At 42.8% G+C, this 12,053-nt stretch overlaps 1 protein-coding gene across 2 annotated transcripts in view; it reads right to left on the bottom strand.

Annotated features, from left to right (window-relative positions):
- Positions 1 to 12,053, bottom strand: part of flnba (filamin B a) — a 100,663-nt gene that overhangs the window by 10,579 nt on the left and 78,031 nt on the right. The window contains exons 27-38 of one of the 2 annotated variants that reach the window (XM_066698232.1): positions 11,572 to 11,725; positions 9,423 to 9,612; positions 8,998 to 9,245; positions 8,474 to 8,563; positions 6,913 to 7,015; positions 6,510 to 6,650; positions 4,692 to 4,820; positions 4,228 to 4,401; positions 3,954 to 4,112; positions 3,454 to 3,657; positions 1,027 to 1,179; positions 628 to 750 (exon numbers count right to left, since the gene is read on the bottom strand). In XM_066698232.1, coding sequence (XP_066554329.1) covers positions 628 to 750; positions 1,027 to 1,179; positions 3,454 to 3,657; positions 3,954 to 4,112; positions 4,228 to 4,401; positions 4,692 to 4,820; positions 6,510 to 6,650; positions 6,913 to 7,015; positions 8,474 to 8,563; positions 8,998 to 9,245; positions 9,423 to 9,612; positions 11,572 to 11,725 — 1,868 coding nt within the window. The remainder of the gene's footprint in view (positions 1 to 627; positions 751 to 1,026; positions 1,180 to 3,453; positions 3,658 to 3,953; positions 4,113 to 4,227; positions 4,402 to 4,691; positions 4,821 to 6,509; positions 6,651 to 6,912; positions 7,016 to 8,473; positions 8,564 to 8,997; positions 9,246 to 9,422; positions 9,613 to 11,571; positions 11,726 to 12,053) is intronic. The other variant, XM_066698233.1, reaches the window with a different exon arrangement.

Genomic DNA, 12,053 nt, shown 5'->3' on the forward strand with positions numbered 1-12,053 from the left:
CTCATGTGGAGGACAGCCAGTGGGGAACAGCAGGAGAAGAAAGGGTCAGGAAACAAAAGCCAGGTATTGACTGATTTCACCGAGCTTCACGGTAAGGTGGCAGTCCAAGGAAGTCAAGTCAGTTCTGTTTCATACGTAAGTCAGAACTGTCCATCTGGACCTCTGGTCTGCACATGGCGGTCAGGAAGTCTGTCTGGTCAATGGGCAGTGCAGAGACATGGTCGAGTAGATGACAGATTTTGTTGTCAGTACATAAAAAAAAATGTCAAGAACATGCTTATACAGGCTCTTTAATTTTGATGTACATAGATCTAAAGATTTTTGGAAAATGAAGAGGACGTGGATTTAAAACAGGGCCAAGTTTTTTTTTTTTTTGTTCTTTTCCTTGGCTGTTAAAACCATATAGCAGAATTTTAGTACATTACAAAAACAGGCAGCTGTATCAGAGTAGTAAATTCACTAAAGAGATGGGAGTGCTTGTGTTAACAAGTTATAGTAAAATTATTTCCTCACCAGTAAGACAATTTTTTTCATGTCCAAACAATGGAGAATAGGCCCTATGAAAGCAAATAGTCTAGTGTTGTGCCACTGTGACCATCACCATCACTGTGGTCCAGTATTCCTTACCTGGGATCTTAAGGTTGAGGTCACAGACGCTCCCCACAGTGGCGATGGAAGCTGCTCTCTGCTTGCGTGTGATGCTCTCCCGAATGCGACCCTCGCCAGCCACCTTCACCGTGAACGGGCTCCCTGGAAACAGTTTACAGCATCACACAGAGGGACAAGGCCTGCCATCATTTTCTTACATTTTCCTGTATGTTTATAACACATTGGCGTCTGCTGAATAGACTATAATTATAACGGGTTGGCAGTGACGGCCTTGTCCGCAGAAATGTCAGTTGTGTGCAATGAAATGAACTCTAGTAATCTTTCATCTGCAAGAACACTGCATGTAAGTGGCAGCGCAGTCTGCCAACTGACTCTTGGGTGACGTTTCAATGACGGTTTGGCTGTCCTGTGTCATACCTGGAACATGTTCTTCTGCAAACCTAATGGACACAATGTAGATGCCAGGCTCTGTAGGGCTGTAGGAGACCCCACATGTTCCATCCTCCAAGTCTTCTGTCTGAATGTCCACCTTGCTGGGTCCTTCAATGGAGAGCGCAAGCCCACCATAGCCTATGGTGAAATATAAGCACCTATAAGTAAACACAGTCCCAAAGAGCCTTTTTAAAGGTTTTTTCGATGCAGTGTCAAATTTGTTGCCTTTTTAGAGAATCCACAGCAATTGCAACTCAAATCCCCGGACTGTGATCAAAATCGACACAATAGCCAATTTCACTTGTCTTTGCAAGATACATCTCTGAGATTTTACAGTTACTGTGGGACAGCTTTCATGATTACCCCGCATCAACATGCCTGCGTGCATCTGTGTGTGCAGTCGTTGGTAGAATCTCATGCTGTTCAGGACAGTTGACATTGTCAGGTTATTAAAGTTGCAGAAAATCGATGCCACACGAGCACCTGGCCGATAAGACTAGGAGGGTACTTTTCTAGCTGGATGGAGATGTAGTCACTTGAGCCATGTAAAACTTTGTCTGTTCCATAAAGAAATTAATTTAGGGATTGCATTCCTGCAGTACCACAGGCTGGAATTGGACTGGGCTTTTAATAGATGCAGAGATGTTTGTGCTGGTGTGACTAAATGTCCTTGAAACTCCTTTTGTAACACTGATACTGTGATTGCTGTATGTGAGGTGTCTGACCGCTGGAATTATAACATTTGAATTACAGACATAAAAAAGCCAAGCACCGTTCTATAAAGAAGCTTGTTTATGAATTTAGAGAAGCATTTCTATGGTCATGTACGTTAAAACTTAATGGAATGCAATTAATGACATTTTGCTCCCAATTCTAGATGGACGAGTAGCAGTCGTGTTTTGAAAAAAAAAAAGTGACATTATTTTAGTCTACTATAAATATGGTGGTAGACAGCCTAACTATTTTTCACAACTTCATTGGAGCCAGCCCTGAGGACTAATAGTAATATGAAAGGCTAAAAAAACACTATCTCGAATGACCATAAACTGCCAGACACACTGGCAGAAAACATTAATTTAACACCTTAGTAAATGGCTGTATTATAAAGCCCCTGGGACAAATGCGATTAGAGTAAAAAACACGAAACCCATTTTAACAGAATCATTTTCACAAAATTGTAATTCGCAGGGGGTTTTACTGGTGATTTGTTATAATGTAGTTAATTTTAATGTAAATTGTAATATTCCAAATTGTAGGCTTACAGGAAACCACAGATAAATGCGGTGGAAACTCAGTGGTGAATGAATATATACAGTTAGGTCTATAAATATTTGGACAGTGACACAATGCCTTCAGTTTTGCCTTAGAAATCAAAACAAACCAATCAGAGAGAGAGCAAAAACATCAAGAGAAGACTTCACCAGTGTAAATTTTACCACAAAATGTAAACAGGAAACAGGAAGACCAGATTAGAGTTTGCCAAAAAACATCTAAAGAACCCTGTACAGTTCTGGAACAACATCCTATGAACAGATGAGACAAAGATCAACTTGTACCAGAATGATGGGAAGAGAAGAGAAGAACTGGTTCCCTTGTATTTATTGATGATATGACTGCTGACAAAAGCAGCAGGATGAATTCTGAAGTGTTTAGGGCTATATTATCTGCTCAGATTCAGCCAAATGCTCCAAAAAACTCATTGGACGGTGCTTCACAGTGCAGATGGATAATGACCTGAAGCATACTGCGAAAGCAACCCAAGACTTTAAGGTGAAGAAGTGGAATGTTCTGCAATGGCCAAGTCAATTACCTGACCTGAATCCAATTGAGCAGCATTTCACTTACTGAAGGCAAAACACCTCAAGAACAAGCAGGAACTAAAGACAGCTGCAGTGCAGGCCTGGCAGAGCATCACCAGGAAAGAAACCCAGCATCTGGTGATGTCTATGGGTTCCAGACTTCAGGCAGTCATTTACTGCAAAGGATTTGCAACCAAGTATTGAAACTCAATTTAATTAATGATTATGTTAGTTTGTCCAAATACTTTTGAGCCCTTGCAGAGGCCATCACTCTCCTAAGATCTGCTGTGCTGTGAATATTGGCTTATGACCTTAAACATACTTTGCTCTGTAAATCATACTTAAATACCTGTAATAATGATCTCATTCTGTGTTGCCCATTTCTCTGAATGCATCACTCCCAACACCTAGGACCTAAGCCACTATTTTTATAATAAAGAGCTATTCATGATGAGGCTGCATTCTTCAAAATGATTCTGTGATACTGGGCATCACTGCTACACGAGCAGACCATTGAAATTGGTCCATAATTACCTTTACTTAAAATCATAAACCGACACACCGTCCCAGTATTTAATATCCTCTTCTACAGTCACACAGCGGTTAAGCTGACCTGCGTCCCGGGTGTCCACTGTGAAGTCCGACATCTCAAAGGTATGTCCCTCCACCAGTCCCTGGCCGTACGCTTTCACCTTGCTGGCGTCTCCAATCTCGGACTGCACCACCATGATGGTAATGGGGCTGTTGGCCACATGTCGGCCATTCTTCTTGATGCTGACAAGGTGCTCCCCAACTTCTCGAGGGATAAAAGAAATACCTGTGGGCCAAATGAAACTGTTTTAGGCAAAATATCCTTTTTGGGTCCTATTACATCTCGCAAAACAAAAGCTTTATCAAATAAATTAGAAAAAAGACACGTGAGAGAGTATAGTTCCTAGGGCACGAACAAGACTGCTTTTAGAGCTTTTTACTTTGAACTAAAGCACTGCAAATCACCTGGTACCTTGATTAGTTGGATATCACTGTTCAGATATAACATTAAATAGGGACCGTTAAATCAAATAGTCCCTCTAAACTGCAGTCAAATCTCAACACTGCCCGGCCCTCTCTCACCGATGTGGTTGTTGGGCTGTCTCTTCAGCAGGCAGGGCTCATCTCGGCCTGACGGGGACTTGATGCTGGCAGTGAGCAGGCTAAGGTCAGTCTCATTGATGTCCAGAGAGAAATCTGCAGCGGAGCCCAGCTTCACCTGCGACCGTCTCCTGTTGTCCTCTACAAAAACAGCAGAGTATTGTATTAACAAACATGGTATAACCTGTTACTCTTCCAAGACACAGTGAGAGAGTGCAATTGCACCATGCCCCCTTCCAGACATCAGGGTGCTCACCTGTGATTCTGGCAGTGAAGGGGCTCCCGGAGATGTGCTTGTCGTTGTAGCGTACCAGGATGTTGTAGTCCCCTGGTAGGGTGGGCAGGTAGGTGACTGTGCAGGTGCCATCCTTGTTGTCGGTGCAGCTGATCTCTGCTTTGGATGGACCCTCAATGGCCAAGTCCAGACCACCTGTCACAGCAACCACATCACAAATCAACCACTCAACGCGCTGACACTAAGATGCACCATAGATCAAAAGCATACTTATTAGACTCCTAGAGACAAGCTTTTTCTCAAAATTCCTATTGTAATACCTCTGATTTGATTCAACCCTAAGTTCGTAGCCATGTAACTGAACACACTTCCCTGGTCTCTAGAAGGTAATGGAAAATCAAAGCCTCTGGATTCTGTGAATTTCATTCTTTTTTTTTTTGTTTCAGTTGCCAATTGGCCACACAGTTTGAAAATGTGGTGCTTACCTTCGGCAGCATCCTCCGTGTAGATGGTGAAGGTGGCTGTCTTGTTGGCAATGCCATACACCAGGCCTGGGCCATAGGCTGTAACACTCGGGCTGTTAGCATGGTTCACGTAGAACTGAAGTGGGCTCTCTGGAAGCACAAGAGCAATAGACACCGCTTCAGAAACACAGGACTGGTCAACAGAATTAACATCAGTCTCCCACATAGTGAAAGATGCTCAAGAGTCAGAGTTTCCCCAGTGTTACCTAAAAACACAGCACTAACCAATGAGGTAAAATGCATTCACATTTTAATTTACGGTCCAACTATAAAACCTCTCGTGTGGTATGCAATTTTAGTTTTGACCTGTTGAATCCTGATCAACAAGGACTCAAATAAATGCCTTCATAGTGGGTTTTAAACTTTACTAAGAGGTCCTTTTGTTCAACCAATGCCAATGCGTTTGGATTACAGAACTCCTACAGATTTTTCAATTTAGTTTAAACCTGAAACCCTGCAAACAATCATAGCAACTGCACTTTGTATTTAGAATGCCTAGCACAAGAAAAGTAAGTGGCCAAACAACCAACCAGTGAAGATTTTAAACTTATAATAAAGATATAGAATCAGTGTAAAGCATGCACACACACTAAATGTAGGAAACAGAATTTCTATTTATACAATTACTTTTTAATCACAATACTGGCCTTGGGTTTTCGAGATATGATTAAAAGGCATACCACTTTTATAACACATACTGCAGCTGCTATACCAGTCTGAGGCACATATTAAGATCCCCAGCCATCTAATTTTCTTTGATTCCGTCTAACTTTCCTAGCCACATCATAAGAATCCCTATCAGTCAGTGTGGTCTTTCAAATGAAAGGTTTGAGTCACAGCTGTCTGGTCTCCTGACAAAGGCTTCCCATCTAAAAGGAATTTAATATATTACTGCTGCATTTCTGATCTGAGAGGTGAATGAAGAGGAAGCAAAAAAAAAAATTTTTTAAAGGGATCTTGGGTCTGAGTTAAAATGGCCCAGTCATGTCTGTGCTTCGATAACGTGAGAAAAAACCCCAAAGCTGAGCAAGTACTGGCATGAGCATCAACTCCTAAAAACTTTAGTCAAAGGAATTACAGCCTCAAATTCCTATCCTGATGTCATACAGGAATTTTCTTTCATCACCCCACAAACTTTTTTCTCTCTTGTATTTAAACAAAACTCAAAGCCATATCGTCGACGTCTGCTACTATTCCCCACCTACAACCCAGCCTCAGGGAAGCTTCACCATGGAGGTCAGATAACTCTCTGGATCAAAAAGCTTCATCCTTTTTCTCTATGGCTGATCACAGACAGTGTGGTGGAGACAGCACTGAAAACAATCCTCAAAATTATGTTCAGTTCATACTAATTGTCAAGTTTGATAGAAATGAGCCAACACTTTCACCTTTCCATTTTAACTTTGTAACTCAGAGAGATTGGTTCTGTCCTTGTCCTTTGTGCCATAAATGGTGGCACATTTCTTTGTTAATGGTTTGGTCCTGAAATTGTAAGACCACATATCAATTTGAATGGTCCCTACTGGGACTGATTGCATCAGTGGAGAAAGTAAATCAGTCTATGTTTTCCAGTTCCTTAAAGTGGTTCACCAAAACTTTAATTTCGGCCAACAAGACTCCAAGCCAAGGCTAGCTCCTTCATGTACATTGGTAGCACAGGTGGGTTGTTGCAATTCATCACCTATCCCAAAAGACTCAAATCTCAAAGCCAATAAACACAATCCAAAGTTGTTCTTAACGCCCTCCAACACAAAGCCTGATCAGTGAAGGAGCACTGACCTGGGATGTGGATGCCATTGTACTTGATGTGCATCTCATGCTGGCCGGCCTCGGTGGGGGCGAACTTCACAGTGACGGTGCCGTCCTTGTTGTCAAGAATCTCGGGCTGGGTGGTCTTTCCAGACGGCATGTGGACTTCGCCTAAGGAGAGCAACAAGATCCCTATTATTTGTCGTGGTAGGCAAAGCAGAGTTGGTTACTTGGTAAATATTTTATGGATCCTCGATGGCAATAACTCCATTACAATGAGACCAGCTCTGAATAGCAGAAGTGAGAAGCTCTGTGGGGTCTGTGGACTGAGCATCTAAACAGAGTTAAAAACTATTTTCCATGAACATTGCCCTGTATTCAGTTCTGACGATCAAGCAAACAGTGGAAACCCAGAAGTAGACTCAAACCATACCTGTGATTTCACCTTTCCTGAAGGCGAAGGGGATGACCATATCGAAAGGTCGGAATCCCGTCCCATTCATGCTGTTGACTGGGACATACGCTCCGTCTGTCACCTGCCAACCAAGGTGCAACAGAGAGGGGTCACACTAGTGAATTACTGTGGCCCCATGAATACCCTTTCCACAGATCCTGCTCTTTTTCTAACCCGTTTACAAAACAGAAGATGTCTGGGTAATAAAACGAGAGCAGTGCAGGCTGCAACCAAGCTAGACATTGTCTTTGGTACAGATCGATGAATGGGAAAGAGGGATACCAAAGAGGAGAGGGTGAGAGGGGATTGTGCGAGTCAGTCACAGGGGAGACAAGAGGCAGACGAGAAGCAGCTAGAGGACACAAATCAGTGTGTCTCCACCTGGAAAAGCAAGTGTCTCAGCATCCTGGAACGGAAAAACAAAACGCCTGTAACCAAGCAAGTCAGCTGGAAACACAAAGGAATGAGTGATTGGTGCGCTGAGGTCAGGCGGCAGGATCCTCTGAGGCTACCCTTCACTTGCACAGGACAGAATCTCTCACAGGGCCAAGTGCGTTCAAACGTGCATGTCTTTTTCCTGTGCAACCTTAAACATGCGGTGTCCTTCAGCCACTCTGTTAGATCAGCGTGGTGCTTCACAGTTTGGGAACGCTTGTGAATGTTGTAACGCAGGACCGAGGGGTAAATGTGTAATTGAGGGTTGTGGAATTGGAATCTGAATAAATATTTAAATCCCTCCACATTTCTCCCTTCAGTGAAATGCACTTGTAGACATGTGGTGGTACCTTGGTACTCCCTCCAGGGCACAGCTAAGACACAAAAAATGCAACTATATATGCATCTCTCTCATTATATATATATCACACACACACACATATATATATATATATATACACATGCATATATACGCATGCACATGCACGGAATGTGCACAGTGGTCTACTCTCTTACCTCATATCCCTCATATGGCTGCCTTATGGCCTCTCTTTCAATTTTTATTTCTTTAATATAATTTCTGCTTCAAAACAAATCAATTCATTTTGGACAGCAGGTTCCAAAATGAAAAAAGTACTAAGAATGATGGAACATTTAGGAATGAAAAATAACAAATTTGAATGTCATGAGGTGAGGAGGATGATGTTAACAAGAGCAGATCAAATTAGTGCAAAACAAAGATTTTAGATGAGAATCCTTCCAATCCAGGGCTAAATAGTTCAGAGGAAAAAAAAGAAAAGGAAAAGGTAATTTTCTTCAGGTATACGTGTCTATATTTTTGTACAAAATGTACATGTATACATATTAAAACAGGGAAAATCTGCAGAGTTTATTTGATAGGAGAAAATAGATGCAGTAAGGAAATAATCACTTAAAAAAAAAAATGGTATCAGGGACAGAAATCATAGAAAGAATGGATCTGGCCCATGAAGGTTTGAAGAAGTCTTCCAAATTCACAAGCTGTGTGAATATCAAGAGACAGAGAGAAAGAGAGAGAGAGAGAGAGAGATTGGGAGGGAGGAGGGAGTGTGGAAGCTGTCTGTACCCAGGGCTGGAAGCCGGGGGGGCAGGCTCCAGGGTTGGCCTGCTGCTGCTGGACACTCTGCTGCTGCACCAGAGGAACCTCATCTGTTGCCTGGAGAAGGATACCGCAGGTTACTCCAACTGAGGCCCTGTGCTCTGCCACGCATAGCCTGGAGACTGGGTGCCCAGCTCACACATACAGACACCCATACATACATCCACTTATCAGCAGCACGTACTTAACAGAGGTAGAAATTTGACAAACCTAGATCTTTGCTGGACATCTTCAGAAAACAGATGTACCCTGAGGGGTTTGTCCAAAACATAGAGCTTAGTAAAGATACAGCGTCTTGTAAAAGTGTCTTGTATTTTGTTGTTTTCTACCCACATTGAACTGTGTATTTTTGAAATTGGATACTCATAAGATCTCAACTTCTACAGTTCCCATTAATAATTAAACATGCAAATCAAATGTTACTTCCTCTCAAAGGTTTACTGAAAGCTTCTCCATTCTCATTTGAAGAAGTAAAGTATAATATCTCTCACCATCACTTTGAATGGGCTCCTGGGAACATTCTCTCCGCCAAAGCGCACATAAATGCCATACGTCCCTGGCTTGGGGGCAGTGTAGAATATATCAAAGGTCCCGTTTTCATTCTCAATGACGTCCGCTTCCACTTCTGTCCCTTCGGGGGTGACCACCACACAGGACACCTTCCCCTTCCCAGCACCTTTTGTGTTCACCACAAAACCGACTTCCTCTCCAATGCCAATGGTAGGGCCAAGACCAGGACCTGAGGGGCAAATAGAGGGGTTCATAAAGAAAAAACACGCTGGGCTTTTCTGCATGACTTTTTTTTTTTTTTTTTTTTTTTTTAATAAGATATACAACTTATGAGCCTGTTGGCAATATATTCATTTAAAATATGTTCAATATGCACTGAAATGAGAAGGGAGACCAGGTCACTTGCCTGACACTGTGCACTTGCTGGCATCGCCTGTGGTAGCGGCTCGCACTCGGTAGGGTGAAGTGGGGATTTCATCTCCTCCGTATTTGATGATGATGGTGTAGCGGCCAGCCTTGTCAGGGACATAGGAGACCTTATAGGTGCCATCCTTGTTGTCGTGGATGCTGGCTTTCTTTGGCTTGCCTTCTTGGTCCTAAAAGATTAAATAACAGTCACTCTGGGATATTGCCACTTGAATCCAGTGGCAACTGCAGGGACATAAAGAGTAATAGGAATAGGTACATATTCTACTCGGTGAGATTGCCAAAGTAGTTCTGCTTGGAGCTGAGCTTCAGTAGGAAGGAACGGGGAAGCTGCTGATCATGTGTGAATTACAATAGATTTGTAATAGCTTTGTTTTCATCCAATACCCAACTGTGGAATGAAATGAATAAGAAGCACTCATTTTTCACAATGGGGTGACTTCACACAGATGCCAATTTGAGGATTTTGTTTATTGGTCCCCAAGCGAGTGCCAATTCATCACATATCTGGAAGCCCTATTGCAGTTTTATTTATTCCAGACCCATCATCTTGTTGATCAAATGCTTGCAGACTTCTCCTTGGCTGTGGTTTAAGCTTCTAAACAGGCAAATGAGAGAACCTGATTAGGCTGTTGAAAGGAATAAGTATCTTACCACAACTCTGATACAGTTCAAATTCAATACCAAGAGAAGTTTACACTGCTTGCAGCTACGTGTGCTGAGGTTCCCAGTGATAAACTTACTTAATCCCCTTCACCCATTTATCAAGTGTGACAGATGGGAGAGAAAGAAAAAAAAAAAAAAAAAAAAAGGTTAATGGCTGAAATGTCACTGCTGATGTACACTCACCTAAAGGATTATTAGGAACACCATACTAATACTGTGTTTGACCCCCTTTCGCCTTCAGAACTGCCTTAATTCTACATGGCATTGATTCAACAAGGTGCTGAAAGCATTCTTTAGAAATGTTGGCCCATATTGATAGGATAGCATCTTGCAGTTGATGGAGATTTGTGGGATGCACATCCAGGGCACGAAGCTCCCGTTCCACCACATCCCAAAGATACTCTATTGGGTTGAGATCTGGTGACTGTGGGGGCCAGTTTAGTACAGTGAACTCATTGTCATGTTCAAGAAACCAATTTGAAATGATTCGACCTTTGTGACATGGTACATTATCCTGCTGGAAGTAGCCATCAGAGGATGGGTACATGGTGGTCATAAAGGGATGGACATGGTCAGAAACAATGCTCAGGTAGGCCGTGGCATTTAAACGATGCCCAATTGGCACTAAGGGGCCTAAAGTGTGCCAAGAAAACATCCCCCACACCATTACACCACCACCACCAGCCTGCACAGTGGTAACAAGGCATGATGGATCCATGTTCTCATTCTGTTTACACCAAATTCTGACTCTACCATCTGAATGTCTCAACAGAAATCGAGACTCATCAGACCAGCAACATTTTTCCAGTCTTCAACTGTCCAATTTTGGTGAGCTTGTGCAAATTGTAGCCTCTTTTTCCTATTTGTAGTGGAGATGAGTGGTACCCGGTGGAGTCTTCTGCTGTTGTAGCCCATCCGCCTCAAGGTTGTACGTGTTGTGGCTTCACAAATGCTTTGCTGCATACCTCGGTTGTAACGAGTGGTTATTTCAGTCAAAGTTGCTCTTCTATCAGCTTGAATCAGTCGGCCCATTCTCCTCTGACCTCTAGCATCTACAAGGCATTTTCGCCCACAGGACTGCCGCATACTGGATGTTTTTCCCTTTTCACACCATTCTTTGTAAACCCTAGAAATGGTTGTGCGTGAAAATCCCAGTAACTGAGCAGATTGTGAAATACTCAGACCGGCCCGTCTGGCACCAACAACCATGCCACGCTCAAAATTGCTTAAATCACCTTTCTTTCCCATTCAGACATTCAGTTTGGAGTTCAGGAGTTGTCTTGACCAGGACCACACCCCTAAATGCATTGAAGCAACTGCCATGTGATTGGTTGGTTAGATAATTGCATTAATGAGAAATTGAACAGGTGTTCCTAATAATCCTTTAGGTGAGTGTATGTATCCCTGAAATTAAAAAAACACTTAAATGACTACACTCAGAGGCTCTTCCTGCACCCACTCACAGTAATGAGCACTGACAGCTGGCCCTCCCCAGCATCCTTGGCGTCAATGGTGAACTCCACAGGCAGGCTGGCAGGCAGGCCAGTGGTCAGGCCGGGCCCACTTGCCCGCACTTTACTGGCATCATGAGTGGGCAGCACTCTGAATTTAAAGGGACTGCAAAAGAGCAACATATAGATGTGGGTTTAGGTGTCTTTACATGCTTCAATACATGTATTGAATTTCAGCAGCCAAGCAAACAATAACTTCACTGAGGTCACTATTTCCCATCTCTAGTCCTGAGCACCCCATAATGGCCCTGGTCTTCAACTAAAAAAAAACACCTGGTGCTTCTTCAACTGTTTGCTGTTCTACACTGGATTGAAACACTACACAAATCAGTTTGGGACTTGTGTGTATCACTAGCAACTCAGAACAGACATATTAGGCAATGCAAAATCCTTATTAATTGGTTAGACTGCAGATGTTAATTGTGAATTGTGAA

The sequence above is a fragment of the Amia ocellicauda genome, chromosome 3, assembly GCF_036373705.1.
Source record: "Amia ocellicauda isolate fAmiCal2 chromosome 3, fAmiCal2.hap1, whole genome shotgun sequence".
In the NCBI taxonomy this organism is placed as follows: Eukaryota; Metazoa; Chordata; class Actinopteri; order Amiiformes; family Amiidae; genus Amia; species Amia ocellicauda.